This window comes from Taeniopygia guttata, chromosome 2 (genome assembly GCF_048771995.1).
Source record: "Taeniopygia guttata chromosome 2, bTaeGut7.mat, whole genome shotgun sequence".
Classification (NCBI taxonomy): domain Eukaryota; kingdom Metazoa; phylum Chordata; class Aves; order Passeriformes; family Estrildidae; genus Taeniopygia; species Taeniopygia guttata.
Window position 1 is genome coordinate 27,095,078 of NC_133026.1, and position 19,860 is coordinate 27,114,937.

The 19,860-nt window shown below is 39.0% G+C and overlaps 1 protein-coding gene across 1 annotated transcript in view; it reads left to right on the plus strand.

Moving 5' to 3' along the window:
• Positions 1 to 1,711: 1,711 nt before the first annotated feature.
• Positions 1,712 to 19,860, plus strand: part of PHF14 (PHD finger protein 14) — a 157,298-nt gene continuing 139,149 nt past the window's right edge. Inside the window, 5 exon segments of the mRNA XM_030264726.4 lie at positions 1,712 to 1,967; positions 1,970 to 2,032; positions 2,664 to 2,774; positions 14,651 to 15,297; positions 19,523 to 19,667. Of these exon segments, the coding sequence (XP_030120586.4) occupies positions 1,727 to 1,967; positions 1,970 to 2,032; positions 2,664 to 2,774; positions 14,651 to 15,297; positions 19,523 to 19,667 (1,207 nt within the window). The 5' untranslated portion in view covers positions 1,712 to 1,726.

Sequence of the window (19,860 nt, forward strand, 5' to 3'; positions counted from 1 at the left end):
TCCTGTCACTGTTATCTCTGTGCAAAGAGTTTCTTGATTATCTTATCCCCTTCTTGAGCTAGTAAAAAAATCTTACATCACAGAGTTTCTATTCTAACATTACGTTATAACCTAAAACTATATTTAACTCACCACTCAAGAGAATTAATACAGCATAACTTTCTAACATTACACATATAATATTCATTGTAATATTTGCAAAAAGCGAATCATAAAACACACATTTTTCACAGAGCCCAGCCAACTTGGCTCCTGGAACAGACAGGTGGGAGTTTCTGAATTTTGAGCACCAGGTTTGTTACAGAGCCCAGTTTGACTCCTGAAACAGAGAATGGGTCTGCAGAAGCCCGAAGTTCTGAACTTTGGGGTAAAATGACAGGTCCAAGGGGGGAATATGTGGTAGGCGGTTCAGGAAGGCTGTACCTCCCTAGTACCTCAGCCAATGGGGAAAGGAACAGGGCAACATGCAGCCAGGTGTTCAGGATAAAACGAAGCTGTGCCCTCTGAAACCCTGAGAGAGGAAATCCTGCAGGTTGGTGTGACCCAGTGGACTCTCCCTTTATTTGAATAAAGTTGCAGGACTCCTTTAAATAATAAAGTTGTGTCTCCTTTATGGACATTGACTTTTCATAGCATGATTTTCCCTACAGCCACAGAATGAGTTTGGCCCTACATTAAACATGTTATAGGTGAGTAATGAGATAATTTGCTTTCACAATTAAGATGTGAACATTATATGTATGTTAAGAGAAGTTTTGTAGATATATAGTTATGTTAATTTAGTATGTCTTTCCCCCTTGCATTATTATCACTGGATGGCTTTGGTAGTCAGGCATTTGGGGAGGATTGGCTTGTTCCTATAGTAATACCTGACCTCCAACAAAGATCTCCACCACTACATGGCAAGGGAAGAGTCGGCTGACAAGTCTTTAGGAGGGGCTAGAGGTATAAAAGGCGGAGCATCGTTTTGAATAGCATGTGTCTGAGAGTCACAGGGGCTTCCAGTGCTGTAATTTTTCCTTATTTAGTCTTTTTGTTGTATTTTTTGTTAAGATTTAATAAACCTTTAAAATTTGAACAAGTGAGCAGTCGTTTCTCACAAACACACATTTTCCAATTTTAATGCCCTTACAATCCTGTTGGAAGGTTTCCTGTTTAGTACTATTCTTGGTCCTCAAGCTCTTAAAGTCATACCTGTGTGCCAGAGGATCAGTTCTTTAAAAACTTTTGTGCAGGTGGCTCATTTTGGTGGTGTGGGAAGGAGAGGCAAAGGGAGCTTGGAAAACCCGTGTGCGTGCAGGGGCCAGGGACAGCCCTGCAACCGAGGCAAAGCTGGGCTCTTGCAAAGGCAATGGCCCAGTGCTGCTGTCCATCTCACCATTAGGTTTTGTGCTTTTGAGCTCCCAGACTCGTGATGTGGCCAAACAATAATCCCTGAGATTTCTGTTGTCACAGAATCACAGAATGGTTTGGGGTTGAAGGCACATTGAAGGTCGCCTAGTTCCAGATGTGGGTTAGGACACCTTCAAACAGACCAGGTGCTCAGTGCCCCATCCAATCTGGCCTTAAACAGCTCTTCCTAATTTTTTTTTCTTCCCAATACAATGGATTGCTGTTCTTCAAAAGTGCAAGAATGAGCTTGACTATGCAATAGAGCCCACAAGAAACTCAGCTCTTCGAGCAGGGGTTGCATGAGAGCAGCTTTGTAACGCTTTTACGTTTCCACATGGGGAAATGGATAAGTGCCCGAGTGGTTTTTAGAGCTGTTTTTTACAGGCACAGCGGTGAGAATGAGCGGTCCGGCTCAGAGTGTGCGAACAGGCCGCGCAGCGCCGCGGGCAGCGCCGCTCCCCGGCTTCCCTCGCCGTGCGCACGCGCCCGGGCGGCGCCTGCGCGGCGGGGCGGCGGCGGGGCGGGCGCGGGTCTGCATCCGGGTCGCCGCCGTGCCCATTGTCTGGGGAAGGGGCCCGGGGCTCGGCGGCGCTGCACCCGAGGGCCCCTGCCCGCCCGCCGCCCACCCGCGCAGGCTTTAGTAAGTGATCCGCAGCGGTTCTGCCGGCCCTGCTCCGCGGGGGTGCCGCTGTGCCCGCGGAGCGCCCCCGCCCCCGAGGGAGCGGGCGCGTCGCCGTCCCTCGGGTGTCCCACGGTCCCGGCTGCGCGTCCCCCTGCGTCTGGTGCCTGGCGGATCGCGCCGAGGCGCCTCCTCGGGGATGCGGGCTGCTCCGGGGGCGCCTGGCGGCCCCAGCGCCCGCGCAGCCGTGCCGGGGCCGGGGCAGCCGTGCCGGGGCCGCGGGCAGCCGTGCCGGGGCCGCGGGCAGCCGTGCCGGGGCCGGGGCAGCCGTGCCGTGCCGGGGCAGCCGTGCCGGGGCCGCGGGCAGCCGTGCCGGGGCCGCGGGCAGCCGTGCCGGGGCCGGGGCAGCCGTGCCGGGGCCGCGCGGGTCCCGGCGCCTGCAGGGAGCACCAGCGCTCCGCCGGGGGGGCGGATCTGTCCTGCCTCACCTGGGGGAGCGGCTGTCCCCGGGACCCCGGCGCGCTGCAGCTGCCGGCTGCTCTCGGGACTGCCCCCGTGTGTCACGCCCGTGCCGCCTTGCAATTTAAATGCCCTTAGCGATGCTGAGTTCTCTTTATGCCGGCCAGTAACAACACTGTTTTTCTCCCTGCAGTGGACCGCAGTTCGAAGAGGAGACAGGTGAAGCCTTTGGCAGCTTCGCTGCTGGAAGCTTTAGATTATGATAGCTCTGATGACAGTGATTTTAAAGTTGGAGATGCTTCAGGTAAATATGCTTTCTCATCTCCTCGGTTCAGAATTATCTCGTTTTTGGTTTATCGTTGCTCAGTTAATATTTTATAGGAGGCAGAATGGTTGTAGTGAGTCTGCTGGGGCTTGGAGCCTCTTGAAGGGAGTAACTTGATTGGATAACTGCAACTCTATACTTCAGTTGTGATTATTTTTTTATAACAGAAATCTCATGATTGTGAAGCAAATTTTGGTAGAAACATTTGAGTAGCTTTCGTGCAGACTGCCTTAACTGTATTCATTGCTTTTGAGTTCTTCAGTGTAGGAATAATTTTTGGAATATTCACTGGATTTAGTATTGCAATAAGAATCTAAAGTCATTTTGTTTTGGACAAGTCTGGATAATAGTTTGTTTTGGACTTATGAACTTGACTTTTTCTCAAGGTTAATTCTACTTGGTGAGTAGAAACCTAAAGCAGAAAGACAATCTGTTCTGCTTTTTATTGTTTTTTACAATAGACAAATTTAAGGTGTCCATTCAGATAGAAATATATGGAAATGTGTACACATTTAATATTAGAGGGAAGTCCTCCATACAGAGTGTTGATGCTTTGCAGTCTTTTCTGTATGTGCAGATTCTATGTCTGCAGTGAGCATTCACAGAAACTAAAAATAGACAAGACGGCCAAAATAAAGTTAGTAAACTCAAGTATATTGAAGGAAAGGAGAAGAAGGGATAGGACCATGTTAGTCAATAAACTGCACATTGGATGTTCTGTGGTGTATGCTGAGGGAAATAAACAAGAAGATGCAGGATATATAAGATGTGAGGCAAGCATTATGACAGCTTGTCAAATAACTTGACTTTGTTAGTTCTGCAGTGGGGATGCTGGTGTATGTTTTGTGTGAATGTATCGTGCAAAAATATTCCCATTTAAAGGCTTATTCCTTAACATGTGGCAAGTTCTTCTGTATTGATGAACTTAAAAATGCTTAACAGTAATTCACAAATGTCAGATTTACAATATGCCCTAATGCTCCTTGTCTGGTGTGGGTGGTTGTTTTTGTTCTTCTCAGCACCTCTTCCCCTAGACTTAGACATATTTCCCTTGGTTGTTCTGATAGAGCAGGCTGCAGTGGCTTAAGAGAGTAAAACTGATGTCATCTTATCAATTTCATTTTAAGACTTTGGGGGCTTGTTTCATCTACTCTTTTAATTGTGTTCTGAGGCTTTTTGATCCTTTCTTTTGCATAAGGATATAATTTGCCATAGAAGGAAATAATTTTTAATTTCCAAAGAAAATCTCCCTGTTTTGGAGCAATAATGTGGGCAGGATTTAAAGGAAGATGAGAATTGGAAAGGGAGTATGGGTGATGAGCACATAATTCAAAACAGTATATTAGTTGGTCAAAAGACGGTAATTTATTAAAAATAATGAATGCAGTTTTCTGACTCAACATTTTGTGAATGCCGAAGATTCATTTGTAATTGCTATACTTTTTGACTTTTAGGACATTGTGTATATACCAGAAGGGGGCTCGTCAGTGTCTAGCCTTGAGTGTATTTCAAAATCAATTTATTTTTGAGCAAGTTGAATGGATTTTACTTTAAATATGCAACTGAATTGAAAAAAACATATAGAAAAATCCAAGTTCTACCTAAAATGTTCTTTTCTAATTGCTTTTTGTATTCCTATATCTCAGGAAGTGTTGTTTTAGCATTTCCAAACTTATATCTATCATTTGTAGGAGAAACTAATGTTCTGTTTAATAGCACTTTGAAACAGGAAGAGATTTTGACATCTTATACTTTACTTGAAGATTTTCAGTGTAGAAAAAGAAATTTGTGAGGGTTTGGAGAAGTTGGGGAATAGAAAGTTAATACAAATAAGAGTTTCTTACATGTAATACAAGTTTAAATGAATAATTGCAGGAAATCTGAATCAGAACATCTCTACTGGTTTAAAATGGAGCTGTTATAACATACTGTAAAATTTGTTTGCACTTAGTTCATTTCAATTTGGCTGGAAGAAGTGATTAAATAAAAGGATTTTCTTACACACACATACACACGCACAGACATATATAGGACTCTCCATGAGCAGTCCATTGCAAATCAGTATTTAGTATTTGCTTGAGTTCAAAATTACATTGTATCGTTTGCTTACAAAAGGAAGTAAGTATGTCAGAAGTAAGAACCAGTTTGCATTGAGTATGAGCACAAATTCTAGGATGGTAATTCCAAAGCTCCACGACTTATGTTTATTTCATTCACAACTCCACGTATAGGTGTTTAAAATAACAAAACAAATTAGAAAATTAGGCTAAAGGATTATTTAAATATGGAGTTAAAAGAATTCTGAAGTTGTTTTCTTCCTGATGACTGTGTTGTGTCTATATGTGTGACCTTTAGGATCTCCAGTGGTATTTACTAGTAGATGATGCTGTGCAAATATATGGGGTCTGAACCTAGAATGCCAAAACTTTAACATACCTTCATTGTTTTGCCAGATTTCTGGGAATATGCAATTCAGTAAGTATTTAAGAAGTTGCTATTAAGTGCTTTTAGGAAGCAGCTGGCATTTCTGAATTTTTATTTTCAGAGTCCTGGCACCTTGGTACATTTTTTCATTATAAAAAAATATTTCAAATCATCTAACCTCTATTTCCACCAAAAAAATCCACAGGCAATGTGGACTTTTACTTTCAGTGTAATTAATTTCTTTTCTTTTGGATTTAGGTCATCCAAGCAGTCAGTTGGCCTTTTCTGCTTAAAAGATCTCAATGTTCTGGCATCTCTCTATAAAAATTGATTTTAGAACTGTTGCATTCTTGTAAACTTACTTGATGTAAATAGTTTTCAAGCTTCTGGGATTTTCATTATGTTTATGCTGAACAAAGTAATTTTTAATGGCTCCTCTGTTTGTATTAGTGATGCCATATTCTAAAGTACTATATTCTTCTGGCTTTTGTAAACATCTTGAAAATATTGTTCCATGAGAAAGACTGTCATATGTAATCTTAATGTGAGATCAATCAAAAAAACTCTCCCTTTGGAGTCAGAGTGTACAAACATGTGACTTGAAATGATACTCAACTTAGGGCTTTTAATAGTGTCTTTCACAGTACACATCAGTTGTTTGAAGTTTTGTTTTTAACTTAACTAAAGCATGCTTTGGGAATCCTCATGTTCAGGTTTTTTTCTGCAATGGGAGTAGCTGGAGATACACTGATGTCAGAAATCAGAGTACAGGTTTAGAATAATTCCCATCAGGACTCCAAAGCAAGAATTTTCCACTTTTCTTCTCTCTCATTGCTGAACTAAGTCAGTTTTGTCAGCGCACGTACTGAAATTGAAATACCACAGAGGAATGTAGTGGTCCCTGCACAAGAATCATGTGTGAATTTAATGACTGGTTCCTGTTGCAGGGTAGCTAAGGAGAAAATAACTGAATGCTGCCTTTGAAGAGCTCATTCCTGTCACTGCTTCTGCTGCTAGTCTTGTTGACTCATATTTTTATATACATTTTTTTTTTTTTTGGTGTTGAGTGTGAAGCCTGACATGCATACATATTATGTACTATTCTTGTAGTTGAAGTCAGCAGAAGATCTGTTTAAAACAAGTAATGATCTACATAAATGCATATATTATCTATTCTTAAAAACATGTGTCTTGATCTAGAAATAAAAAGTTGTAAATATTATTATCTTTATATAGCTTGTTTCCTCTTAGCACAATGGAGATTGCACTTTTGTTTTCCTATACAGAATATTGTAATATAAAGAAGTGTTTGTGAAGGATCAAAATACTGTAGTGTTTGACAGTACTGAAATCTTCATGCAGAAACAAATATATTTGGTTTTTTGGACTAAACTTGAATGTTAGGCAAGAGTAAAGTTGTTTCAGTAGACAGGGGAGGTAAAAGAAAATATTGGCTAGTTAATCATTAGTAAATTATCATATATTTCCATATTCATATGTAGTTCCTGAAACTGGAATTCACAAGGGCTTTTTCTAATTGAGAAAATGGAAAATACCAGCATTATGTTCTTTTAGAGTATCTTCATCCCAGGTAAAACTTCTGTCTGTACAGATGTCTGCCACCCCAAGTAAAACTTTGGAGTCGCAGACAAGATTTTCAACTTCCATTTTTGTTGTAAACACTGGGATTTCTGTTATTCCAGGTGTTTGCTGACAAGCAATTGGTAGGGCACCCAATTTCATCAGTGTTCTAACTTTGTAAATGAGGCACTTCCTAATGACTCAAGTCAAAATTGGCAATCTTTAGTTTTATGTGGTTTTTGCGCCTTGAATAGACATCTATGGAAATGTCATAGGACATAATTATTGCCAGTGTAAAAGTGAGGAAGCTGCTTACTAAATGTCTTTCCTTTGTTCCCTTTCCATAATTTTTTTCTATTAAACTGAGTACTTATTTTCTGAAATGTGTAATTGTTTATCAGTTGTCAGTTTTGTCTCCTGCTCTGCCCAGTCTCCATCTGCAGTTAATACATATTAGCTACTTCCTTTCAAAACATTATTTTAGAAGAAAGTTTCTCTCCGTGAGCTGTAGCATCTTAATCTATATTGGTTTGGTTTTCTGTGTTCTTAATCATGTTATTTTGGACAGTTCAATTTCTTTACCTGCCAGCACTGCTGATGTTGAATTGCCAGTAGTCTACCAGTGTTTAATCATCATATGCAGCAAAAGAGCATAGAAAGTCAGGGGCATATATCTAACTGGTGTGTTAGATTTCTTGGAATTATGTTGCAAGTGAGGTATTAAGCCTTTAGTTCTTGCTTATAGTTTTATTGATCATATCATAATGGTCTCTAATAAAGAAATGTGGTCACAATTTTGCCAGTTACACAGCTCTACCTTTTGTAATTTAAAAATTCTTATTTTCTATACATGACCTAGGTTTATCCACCTCTTTTTTTACATCCATTTATTAATATTGTAGCTTTCTAGTTAATTTAAGCATTTCCTTAAGGTATTTTGGAGTCTTTATGTGTGATATCTAGTTCAGATGTGTAGGAAGTACAGCTGCTTGTGTGTGTTGGTATAGCACATGTGCCAAGGATTTTTTGTGGTACTGGAGCTGATCTTCTGTAAGGACGTTTATGGTCAGAGGCTAATGACAAACACTTTCAGTAGCGCTTTCTGCAGTTTCCCATCCATCAGGATACAGGCACCCTGGGTGAGGATTGTGTATGGTGCTTAACATGGTGTTTTAGCAGAGATCACTAATTTCATGTAATCTTGTCAAAGGCTAGTTGTTTGCCTTGTGGGGGGAGGGGGGGAAGAGGGTAAAGGACCAATAGAAAAGATGGTGGTGGTTGAGTGACATTAACCTCACCTGCATCCTGGTTTTTGTTACTGCTCTCAAAAAGAAGGTATAAGGCCACTGTAGGCTATTTGTCACATGATGGCTATATTATTATTGATTAATATTATTTAGCAGCGATAACTTAGTAGTTGCTTTCTGTGTTGCATGCTCAGCTTTTCAGTGTTCCAGGATCCTTGATTATATTAATTGTAGGTAGCTTTGAGCACTTTAGAAAGACTCAGATAGGATTTGGTGCAAATAAAAGAATTTTCTAAAATTACTCCAAATGATCCTTGTCTACTATTTGGAATTTGTTAAGCTTTGTTAGTGGAAGAGGCAAGTCCAAAATTGAGTCCATGATTGCCTTTAACCAGCTTATCCTTTCAAGTTCACTTAAAACAATCAATAAAGCTGTTTTTCAAAGGGCTGCTTATTAAGCTAAATACTGCATTGAAGAACCAGACTGTCTCCTGTGAGTGGTTGGCCAGGTACTTCTGGAGTGTAGCACTTGCTCTTTGTATACATGGATTTTTTTAGAATCTTGAAAAAAACCTAGAAATTGTGGGTTGTCATATTTAAAATTGTTTGTAAAACGATCCTGCAAAGAACCCCGGGAGGATTTTTTTTTTTGTTGACTCATGTAATGATTTCAGTACATTTACCCTGAAGTCTTGTGTCTCATACATATTATATAAGACTCCACAGCTGAGTGGAGTGTTTCTTTAGTACACTTTTCTTTGTATGTTAATTCTGTAGCATAATGTTCTGTTCTTTGCAGAATTATCCTCTTTAGAATTGAGTGCTACTTGCTGTTGTGCTTAGTAGAGCTAAAGATACAAGGTATAGAGGAATAAATGATGTCTTTCTCCCAACTGTTATCTTTCTTATTTGTCCTCAGTTGAACTCTGTATTCTTCACTATTTGATGGTATATCTGGCCCCATCTTTCACTTAGAGTAGCTGTACTTCTCTCCTATAGGAGATGACATGATACGGTTTCCAATTTGAAAGAGCCATTCTTTAAGCATTTCTTTCAAGGAGAAAATTTTATACTGCAGCCTCTTCCTCGGTAAAAGTGCAGCTGACAGAAGAAGACCTGCAAAAATTGCTGTTATTACAGAGTAGCTCTTTGTAGAAAAGCACCTATCACAGTGGATGCATTCAGATTGAGGAAAGATATCTCGTACTATAGATATCTCTGGTGGGGATATGAATGTATAAAGGAGAGTAGAAAGCAAAATCTGCAGGCAGAAGGCAAGAGAAATTGAAGGAGAGAAATGAGTGAAAATAGTGTTTATTTGCTCTCTGCTTTAAATTATTGAATTGTGTAGTATTGATGTACAAGAATCAATGTTAGTAAATTAGAGTGCTGTTAGAGATCAAACTATATCAAGACTAAGATTCCATCCAAAACAAAATGAAACCTTAAATTGGTAAGAAGTCTAAGACTATTTAGAAATGCATCAGCACAGTTAAAACATCAAAACAAATGTCTGTCATAGATTTATGGTGGGGAAATAATGAAAGCTAAGTTAAAATTTTCAGTTAATTTTAATGTGGCAAAATCTTCTATTACCTTATTTACAGTAAGATAAATAGTGTACATAGACACTTGGCAACTGTGAATGAGATATGAAATTAATTTTGCTTTGAGTATACATATGGCATGTAATCTGTGATATGTCTAGTATGAGAGTATAGCTTTAGGAATTACTTGTAAAATGTTTATGGGAACTAGCAAGTGTCATAGAATTTTAGCATTGTGTACTCTGGAAAAAACCTTTTAAGGTAGAATCCAACTGTTTTCCTAGCACTGCCAAGCCCACCAGTAAATTGTGCCCTAAGTGCCACATCTACACATCTTTTAAATATCTCCAGGGGTGGTGACTTAACTACTTCCTGAGGAGCAACCTTTTCTTCGAAGATTTTTCTAATAGCCAAGCTAATCCACCCTTGTTGCAACTTGAAGCTGTTTCATCTTGTTCCATTGCTTGTTACATGGGAGGAGAGACTGACCCACCCCTTGCTATGCCCTCCTTTCAGGTTGTTGTAGAGAGTGATAAGGTCTTTCTTGAGCCTCCTTTTCACCAGACTTCTGCTCCAGACCTTTCACATCTCCACTGTCCTTCTCTGGACACATTCCAGTATGTTAGTGTCTTTCTTGAAGTGAGGAGCTCAGAACTGGCCACAGTATTTGAAGTGTGGCTTCACCAGTGCCTGCCAAGTACAGGGGGACAGCCGCTGCCCTGGTCCTACTGGCTTCATATTGCTGGTACAGACTACGATGCCATTGGCTTTCTTGGCCACTTGGGCACATGCTTGGTCTTGTTCAGCCAAATGTCAGCCAGCACCCCGCACTCTTTTCCACTGAGCAGCTTTCCAGCCCTTCTGCCCCAGTCTGTTGTGCTCCATCATCTTGATGGCATTCAAGATGATCTGTTCCATGACCTTCCAGGGTCAGGCTGGCAGGACTGCCTGGATTTCCCTGGATAACTCCTGACCCTTCTTGGGTCATTTTTTTTAACTTCTAATCACGTGGTCCCTGGTTAGCCAGGATTGCTGGTAAATGATTGAATGTGGCTCATTTGGGCCCTCAGACCTGTGTGGGTCTGAGAGATGTTAGCAGATCACTGACCATTTCCCCTTGGATTATGTGCTTCATTGTGCTCCCTGTGTCTGTCTTCTAGTTTAAGGGGATGGCTACCCAGAGAACAGTGGGTCTTGCTGTTAAAGACTGAGGCAAAGAAGGCATTGAGTACTTCAGCCTTTTCCTCATCCTTTGGCACTGTTTCCTTCCTCATTCAGTAATTTGTGGAGATTGTCTTTAGCCTTTGTTATATTGATTATGTATTTTTTATCTTTTATGGCAGTACCCAGATGAGTTCTAGTTGGTCTTTGGTCCTTCTGATTTTCTCCCTGCAAAAAAAAATTCTCCCTCACATCATCCCTGTAGTCCTTTTGAGTTGCCTGCCCCTTCTTCCAAAAGCCTTAAATTTTCCTTGTTCTTCTGAGTTCCAGTCAAATTTCTCAGCTCTCTGTTCAGGCACATCAGTCTTTCTTACTGCTGGCTTGTCTTTCAGCACATAGGGATGGCCTGCTCCTGTGCTTTTACGATTTCCTTGAAGAATGTCCAGGCTTCCTGGACTGTCTCCCAAGAGACTCTGCTGACCAAGCCTTTCAACAGGGCATCATCTCTGAAAGTCCAGGATCGAAGTTCTGCTGACCCCCTTGCTTGCTTGTCTGAGAATTGCTTGTCTGAAAATTAGTTTCAAGTTTGCTCTGCCCAGAACACCCTCCAGTCATCACATGACCCACAAGGCCTTCTCTGATCACAAATAACAGGTCCTGTGGGGAGTCTTTGCCAGTAGCCTCCCTCATTGTCTGTGTTAGACAGTTCTCTTCCACATGCTCCAGGAACATTCTGGACCAGTTCCTCTCTGCTGTATTGTGTTTTCAGCAGATATCTGGTAACTTGAAGTCCACTGTGAAAATGAGGGCTAGTGGTTGTGAGACTACAGACTGCTTATAGACTATTTCACTTTCCTTTTCATCCTGGTTGGGTGGTCTTCAATCAGTATTGCCTTGTTGGACTTTCCCCTGAATCTTATCCTTAAACAACCATATCGTCATTATGCCCTGGACAATCAAAACACTCCTAAGGTAGGGGCTATCCCACCACCTCTCCTTCCTTACCTGTTCCTTTTGAAGGGTTTCTAGCCATCCAGTGCAGCACTCTGGCTGTCCATGTTTTCTCATGTCTCCATGCGTGCAACTATGTCATAGTTTTACTGCTGCTCAGTGGCTTTCTGCTCCTCCTGTTTGTTGCCTGTGCTGTGTACATTGGTGTAGAGACACTTCAGCTGGGCTATTGATCTCTCCAGCTTTTTAGGGGAAACAAACTCTTAAGTCTTACCATGATCATTTTCAGTCACATTTGCGTTTTATAACATGTAATAACCCTTGTGTCTTTACAACTGCACGGATCTCCATTCCCTACCTCCACTAAAGTGACAGATCAAAGAAACTTTCTTAGCATGTTGTCTCCCAAACCGTGGTGTGCTGCCCCCAGGCATATTTCTAGGGAACTCAGGTTTATTCCTTTCCCCCTTCAAATCTAATTTAGTCTTTCAGTGAGCCCTGCTAAGTCCTATGCAAAGATCCTTTTCCCTCCTCTTTGTATCTGGTGTACCCTGTATGTTGCCAGGCCTGGTATCCTATAAACTACATGATCAAAAAACTGTTCAAGATAATCTGAGTCAACCCCCTGCCTTGGTCAGAAACTTTTTTCACTAGACCAGATTGTCTAAAGCCCCATTCCACCTAGCCTTGAATATTTTCATTGTTGTGGCACCTACAGCTTCCCTGGACAACGTGTTCTAGTGTCTCATCATGCTCATTGAAAAGTTTTCTTGTGTCCAGTCTAAACCCTACCCTCTTTCAGGTGACTTTTTCTGTCACCACAGGCCTTAGTAAAAAAATCTCTCTCATAAACTCTGTTCTCCCTGGAGCCTTCTCTGCTCCATGCTGATCCACCCCAACTCTTTGAGGCTGTCTTCATGGAGCATTGTAGCCTTCTCACCATGTTTGTGTTCTTTCGGTGGAGGCCCTCTCTCTTAGTGAGAAAAGGCTGAGAGAATTAGGCCTGTTCATCCTTAATAAGAAACAACTGAGTGGGGACCTCATCCCTTCTATCAGTATCTGAAAGGAGGATGTTGAGGATGGACCCGGCTCTTTTTGGTGCCAAGCAATGGGACAAGAGGCAGCAGGCAGAAAGTGATGCACAGGAAGTTCCACTTGAATCTAAGTGTGCAGGTGACCAAGCACTGGGGCAGATTGTCCAGAGATTTTGTGCAGTCTTTCTCACTGGAGATATTCAAGAACTGTCCGCATACAATCCTGGGCAGTGTGCTGTGGGATGACTCACTGTGGTCCTTACCCATCCTGTGATTCTTTAGCCAAAGAAATTATTGTAACTTGGAAACAATTCTTTTGGATTGCATGTTAGTTAATACTGGTTTTATTTCTTGTGTACACCTGACTCATGTTCTACTCTTTCAAAACTTCAGTTAATTATCTTGTACTTTGATTACTATAATTAAAGGCTAATAGGTGTGGAAAAATGACTGAATTATGTTTTTCTCAAAGACCATAAAAAAAACTTGTGTGTTTTCTGGATCTCTGAATGTTAGAACGTATGTTGGAAACTTTTAGTTTTTGTTAGCTTGTAAGAGGATGGGTAACTTTGATGTCCTAATCAGAAATAATAGCACTTATGGACCTTCTATGTCATTAGTTATATAATCTCACTGAATGCTTCCACATGCAGGTATACACAGTAAAACTGACCACTATATTAAAGTAACAACTGGCAGTCATTTGCAATGTTCTTTGGGGTGGTAAAAAATGCCGTATGAAATGACACACTGTGCACACCTACCTCAGTGTCTGTTTATTTGGATTTATACAGAGCTGGGTGTGCAGAGAAATTCTCTGTGTAAGGTGATATTGAGTGGTGGAGATTTTTGTGTTGTAACTAAAGCAATTAAGATTTTCTTTTTAAATTTGTGAGCATTGATGTGTTTCATCTTTGCATCTGTATGACAGTGGATCAAGAACTTGATGATGGCTTTGAGCAAACTGAAAACTCTAGCCGCTGCCTAATTGATCTCTGCATTGGATCAAGAAACTATATTTTCTTTTAAAGAATTTTAAAAAAATATTTTCTGAGTTTTCCGTCATTAAAACAATACTATGAATGAAAAGCAGTGGGTTCATATAAGATGAGATATAGCAAGGTAGATGCTGTTTGTAAAGTTTAACAAGTTCACATGTCATTTTTCAATATTTTTTACATGTGCTTTATAGTAAAAATCTCTCTTTTATATAAAAATCTTTCTCAGTTCTTTTCTGTTGCTCATGCTGGCATGTGTTAATTAATGAAGTAGTGAGTGCACACAGAACAGTAGTATGTAAGGTATGAGTAGTGTAAAGTTAATGCAGTGTAGTGCAGCTGCAATGCTGAGTGAATCATAGTTTATGTGGGATTAATCAGTGAACTAACCTTGGAAATTAAAAGAGCCCTCAAACCCAGAAAAACAAAGATGTATTAAAAATGAAGGTGTGGGATTAGCCATATTATTAGTAGTACTAGCTATGTAAACTCTTCATTTTGTAATTTCAAACATCTTCTATTGGATAGCTATTTTATTTTGAAGATGTATAAAACACCTTCAGAAATTAAAAACTGGAATGTTCTTTCTTTAAGATGTGACTTCACATGGAAATTACTCTGCTACTGCTTTTTGTTAATATGAGCTGCAGTTCAAAGGAACTTATAATGCTCATTTAATAAGTTCTACCATTATTTTTATTTTTTGGCATCTTAAAATGCACTCATGTTTAACAGATTCTCAACATAGCACTCGAAATAGCGATATTTGAACACCAGCTGAAAAAATAGGTGGAATACCTTATGAGGGAGGAACATACATCATTCTTTTGTTTAACAACTTGCTTCAAGAGATTTTATTTTTGGGGGTACATTTGTGTCGGAACATTTTTTAAATTTTCATATGCTCAACAGATTCTGAAGGAAGTGGTCATGGGAGTGAAGATGCATCTAAGGACAGTGGTGAAGGTTCCTGTACTGAATCAGAAGAAAATATCTTGGAGGAGGAACCGGCAGAAGAGAAAGTAGAAGAGCAGCAGCCGAAAGCCTCCACTGAAGAAGTGCCAACAGCAGACAAAGAGGTAATTAAAACTGAAAAGAAAGAGCAAGAAGATGAAGAAGAAAAACCAAAAAAGAAGAAAGAGAAGGAGAAAGCAGCTGGACCTGAGGCTGTGGCTGATGAGCAAACAAATGAACCAAAAAAATGGAATTTGCGCAGGAACCGACCTCTTCTGGATTTTGTATCGATGGAAGAACTAAATGATATGGATGACTACGACAGTGAAGATGACAATGACTGGCGGCCTACTGCTGAGAAAAGAAAAGGAAAGAATGCACTGAAAAAAGAGGGGAGTGATGGAGATAATGAAGATGATGAAGATGACGGGAGTGGAAGTGATGAGGATGACAATGATGAGGAAGCTAATGAAGAAGATAATAGCAGCACGGCTAGTGATGGAGGATCCAAGAAGAAGAAGAGTAAAGTTCTTAACAGGAATAATGCAGATGATGAGGAATTGACAAATGATAGCCTGGCTCTTTCACAAAGCAAGAGTAATGAGGTAGTGCAACCAACTTTCTATAATATATCTGTTGACAAATGGAAACTACTCCCCAGTAGCTATTTTGTTAATATTAAAAGTTAAACTGATTGGCTGGTCTTGTGTTCACATAATAATAAGCGAAGAAGGAAAAATAATGATAAATAGGCACTGCATATTAAATAACCTTACTTGGACCATTTGACCAATCTAATGCCACTAAAGTCAATAGTGCGACTTCTCTTGGCTTTACAAAGATTGGATTAGTACTAAAACAAGCAGGAGGTCCAGTATGCAAACCAACATATGTTAGTGAGACTTCTAGTTCTGTTTTAGTGTAAATGTCCTCTATCTGTAATGTTATAAAAGTTAAAAGCACCTGTGACATAATCATAAAATAGATGAATGAGGCATTATTCTTTGTGACAAACATCAAAGTTTGAACAGAGTTCACTTATAGAAGAATTTTATGTAAAAAGCCATAGACACTAGGTTTGAAATCAAATAGAATAATTCTGATAATTTGTGTTGGATTTGCTTATAATAGTCACAAATGAACTAATTTCTTGCCATACTAAAAGCATGTGGATACTATGATTGTTATATTTAATATCTTCTGATTGCAGAATGTGAATATTATATATATAAATGTTTAATAAAGTAACCTTTTTTCCCTGTGCACAATTACAGTTGCCCTGAAGATTGTGCCTGTGGAAAAATTAGGATACCAGGTTGTCACTGTGGCTGACTTCATGTTCTGCAATAGCAAAATTCTGAAGAAAATAAAAAGTATTGCTATAAAGTCTATAATTAGTTTTCGGGATATAATCACAATGTCAACATAACATTTGAGAAGTGATAGTGATATGACATTATTAAAACTTCTACTGTTCCCTTTAAACTTCGTTTAAATGTGTGGAATAACAGGGAACTAAAAATAATTGGATTTGGTCTATTTTAGATAATTTAATAGGTATTATAAATATAGATATTTAGTTTATATATTATTGCAAGTGAGCTGTGATGTTTTAGTAATAATTGAGATTGAAAAGAAAGCATGATTTGTTTGGGTTTTTTTCTTTTGTCTTTTTGTATAGGCATCTTCTTTCCTTGTCAGGCTCTGTGATTCTATTATTCTATTATTACCTGCCTTTTCTTGGCTCAGGAGCTGAAAGTGCTCTACCAGTACTAGTGATCAGAACTTGTAACAGACAGAGGTAGTTTTCTTTCAGAGTTGGTTCTCGTATCAGAATGGAGATGTACAGCTACATTCTTAGTGATATATTCTTCAGTCTAATTTCCATTGGCTTGGAAAAACAGGCCTGTTTCAGAAACTGAGAGCTGTCTCTGCTGTATCTTCTTTGAAGCTTCTTAGTATGCATGGATATCATATTCTATTCTTGCCTTAGATTTAGAACAGCGATCAGAACATAAAATCGAAATTGAAAATTTGAATTTCAGATTATGATTTTGTAACTGATAAGCATGTAAAGTGCTGTACTGTTTATGACTCTGTCAAGAAGTTTTGCAAATGTGTCTGGAGACTGAATTATCGACTGTAATTTTCAGATTTCTGATACTCAATATACTGTATTTTAATAGTATGCTCTCCACGGCTACCGTATTTTGAATTAGTAAAACCAGAAAAGGAGTAAAAAAAAAAATCTAGTCTAGCAGATACATCTAGCAAAATCTCATCACACTGCAGAAACAGAGTTCTTAGAAAACTGAGTTCCTAGATAATTAAATCCATAATAAATTTAGAAAATAATGTCCAGATAATTAGTTCTGAACATACTGTAGTGTCCTTTATGTGCATTCTTTCTTTCTTTCTTTCCTTCGCTTATTTTTGGAGGATGGAAACTGTGGAGGGTGTTGGGGAGGGGTTGTTTCGTTCTTCTTTCCCTGTGGTTTTTATTTATTTACATTTTACAAAAGTATATTGAAGTCTGCATATACATTATTTTAACATGTGCTGTAATAAAATACTACATGCATTTCTATTGCATTATGCACAGAATACAAACTTAGCTTTCTTTCCTGTGGTCAAGCATCATTAGTAGGCAAATGGTGCTTTTCTGTTTTTATAATTATTACCACTTTATAGGACTCTCTATTCTCAGTGAGGTGGTTATTGTATTTTTAATTTTTTTTCCCTTTAAAATTAAAAGTCTATGGGCGTATAGCTTGAAATGCTGACTTTCTTCATTAACGCCACAGAAATGGGAGTTACATAGTGATCCAGCTGAAATAGTTTCTCCCACTTCAGCAGGGAACAGGACTTGTTCAGCAGTTGCAGCAGTTACTTTTACATGTAAAAGTTTCCGTTTTTGGATGAGTCTCTCAGGTGCTTACATAGACTAAAAGCAGAGGAGAGCGGCGCACTTTCCAGATCACTCCCTCTCCGTGCCTGCATGAAAAAATAAGTTGCTCAGCTGCTTTGTTTCACCTAGTAGCTGTCTTCACATGAGGTGAGCCTTAATGGCTAGGGATTCTAACATTAGAACAAAAATTTGATACTCTTTCATCATTGCTTGTTTGTTTGGGTTTTTTGGTCCATGTTTGCATATGTTCTCACTGCCTGGACAGCTAGTGTTATTTCAGTGTTTTTACAGTGCATTACTGTTTCTTAATTTAAAATAATACTTCGGTTTTGGTGTGGGTTTTTTTTTTTTTGGTTGTGTTTTTTTTTTTTTTTTTAAATGATGAGATCTTGGGCTTCTATAACAATAGAGATTAGCAGTGTCTTTTAAACTTCTCTCAGTGAAGCCAAATAGCAGTTTAAATCAAAGTTACTGTCAGAAAAAGCTGATCTCTGTAGGGTTGTGACATGCCTCAGAGAAATCTGTGCCATAGCACAGTTAGTCTGCCAAAGTTAGGGAGCATCCACTGCCATTTTCCTATCTGCAATGTGAATGATAAACCAAACATGGGTATTTTGAGTAATGATGGGTTGCAGTAGTGTCCAAGTTTATTGCTTTCCTCAAAATGCTATGTCCAAAAAGGAGGATGTTGGAAGAGATGCTCTGTAAGTCTGAACTCCGTAGCAGAGATGCTTCTATTTTTCACAATTAGTTGCCTTCCTGTAAGCAATGCAACTCTGTGAATGTTCTTTTCCACTTCTACAAGAGCGTCTGTTCCCTTAGGCATAGTATTGGTGCTGTATTTTGTAAATGGTGAGTTGGAATTAGAAAAAAATGTTTGAGAGGGTATTTTTCACCCTATTTTTTTTTTTTTTTTGATGCCACAGCAGCTTTGGAATATTTTTGCATATTTTGAATGATATCATTGAACTCTCAGCCTTTCAGATTTGAAACTACTACTGTTTCTTTATACCACAATGGTTATTTTTCACTACTGTGCTTATTTTCATACTTCCTTATATGCCTTCATATTACCAATAAAGGTGGTTCAAGCTCTAGTATAAAAATAAATGAGTATGTATGGAGGCCATGAAACTGCAGAACAGAGAGTGGCCCTATCTCACAATGGTAATAGTAAGAAGACAGTGTTTGTTAAGAAAACTAATTTTACATATAACTTTGGTTTATGAAGCACTTCTCTGTTTTCTTAGAAAAATTCCCCATGAAAACCCATAATCTGTTTAAGAGCTGTGGTTCATATTGTAGGTTACCAGAACAGGGCAAATCCTCACTCCTCTATATAGTCAGAAGAACATACAGTTTTAATAAATCATACGGTTTTACACAGATACACATAAATTTGCATTAGAACAAAATCATACAGAGTTGATAATTTGTTATATTTTATGTAAGTGAAAACTTGACAGGCTTGTATTAGCTGTGTATTCTTGGATTTTTCAGAGCCATGTGATTTCTTAAATTTTAAGAAAATGAAGCAACTTTTCTGAATGTTGGAACATCTGAAGATCACCTTTGGTCTTTTTTTAAATGGCTTCTTAGGTATCCTGTTTTGTAGAACATAAATGGTTCAAAGACATATGGTTCTATCTTGAGGATTCTGTATTGAGATTCCTGTCTTGACTCTCCTCTGACCTCTGGATCTTAACAGGTGTATAGGTTGCATTGACATCCATGCATCCCAGCTCTTGTATTCATGGAGGAAGTGTTTGAGCATTTTGACAACGAAGAAGCTTCTAGCCTTATGAAAATAATATTCCATGGTATTTTGATTGTTGTTCAAAAATTGAGCAAATAACAGGTCTTGCTTTAAATAAAATTGAAGTTCCTGGCATAATCCATGTGTCTCTGTTTTTCAATATTAGGACTCATTGATCCTTGAGAAGTCTCAAAATTGGAGTTCTCAGAAAATGGACCATATTTTGATTTGTTGCGTTTGTCTTGGAGATAACAGTGAAGATGCTGATGAAATAATCCAGTGTGACAACTGTGGAATAACAGTGCATGAAGGTAATACAACCCTTCATTCTTTATTAGGAGGAAAACATATGCTTTGCTTGTAATAAAATTTTGACTTACTTTATTCAGACAACACCTTTAAATGCTGGAGGGTATTTTTTTGAGATACTGCATTGATTTTTTTAGTGGTGTAACAACCATTTTCTACTGCAGCAAAGCCAATATAAGAACCTGTAGGATGGGA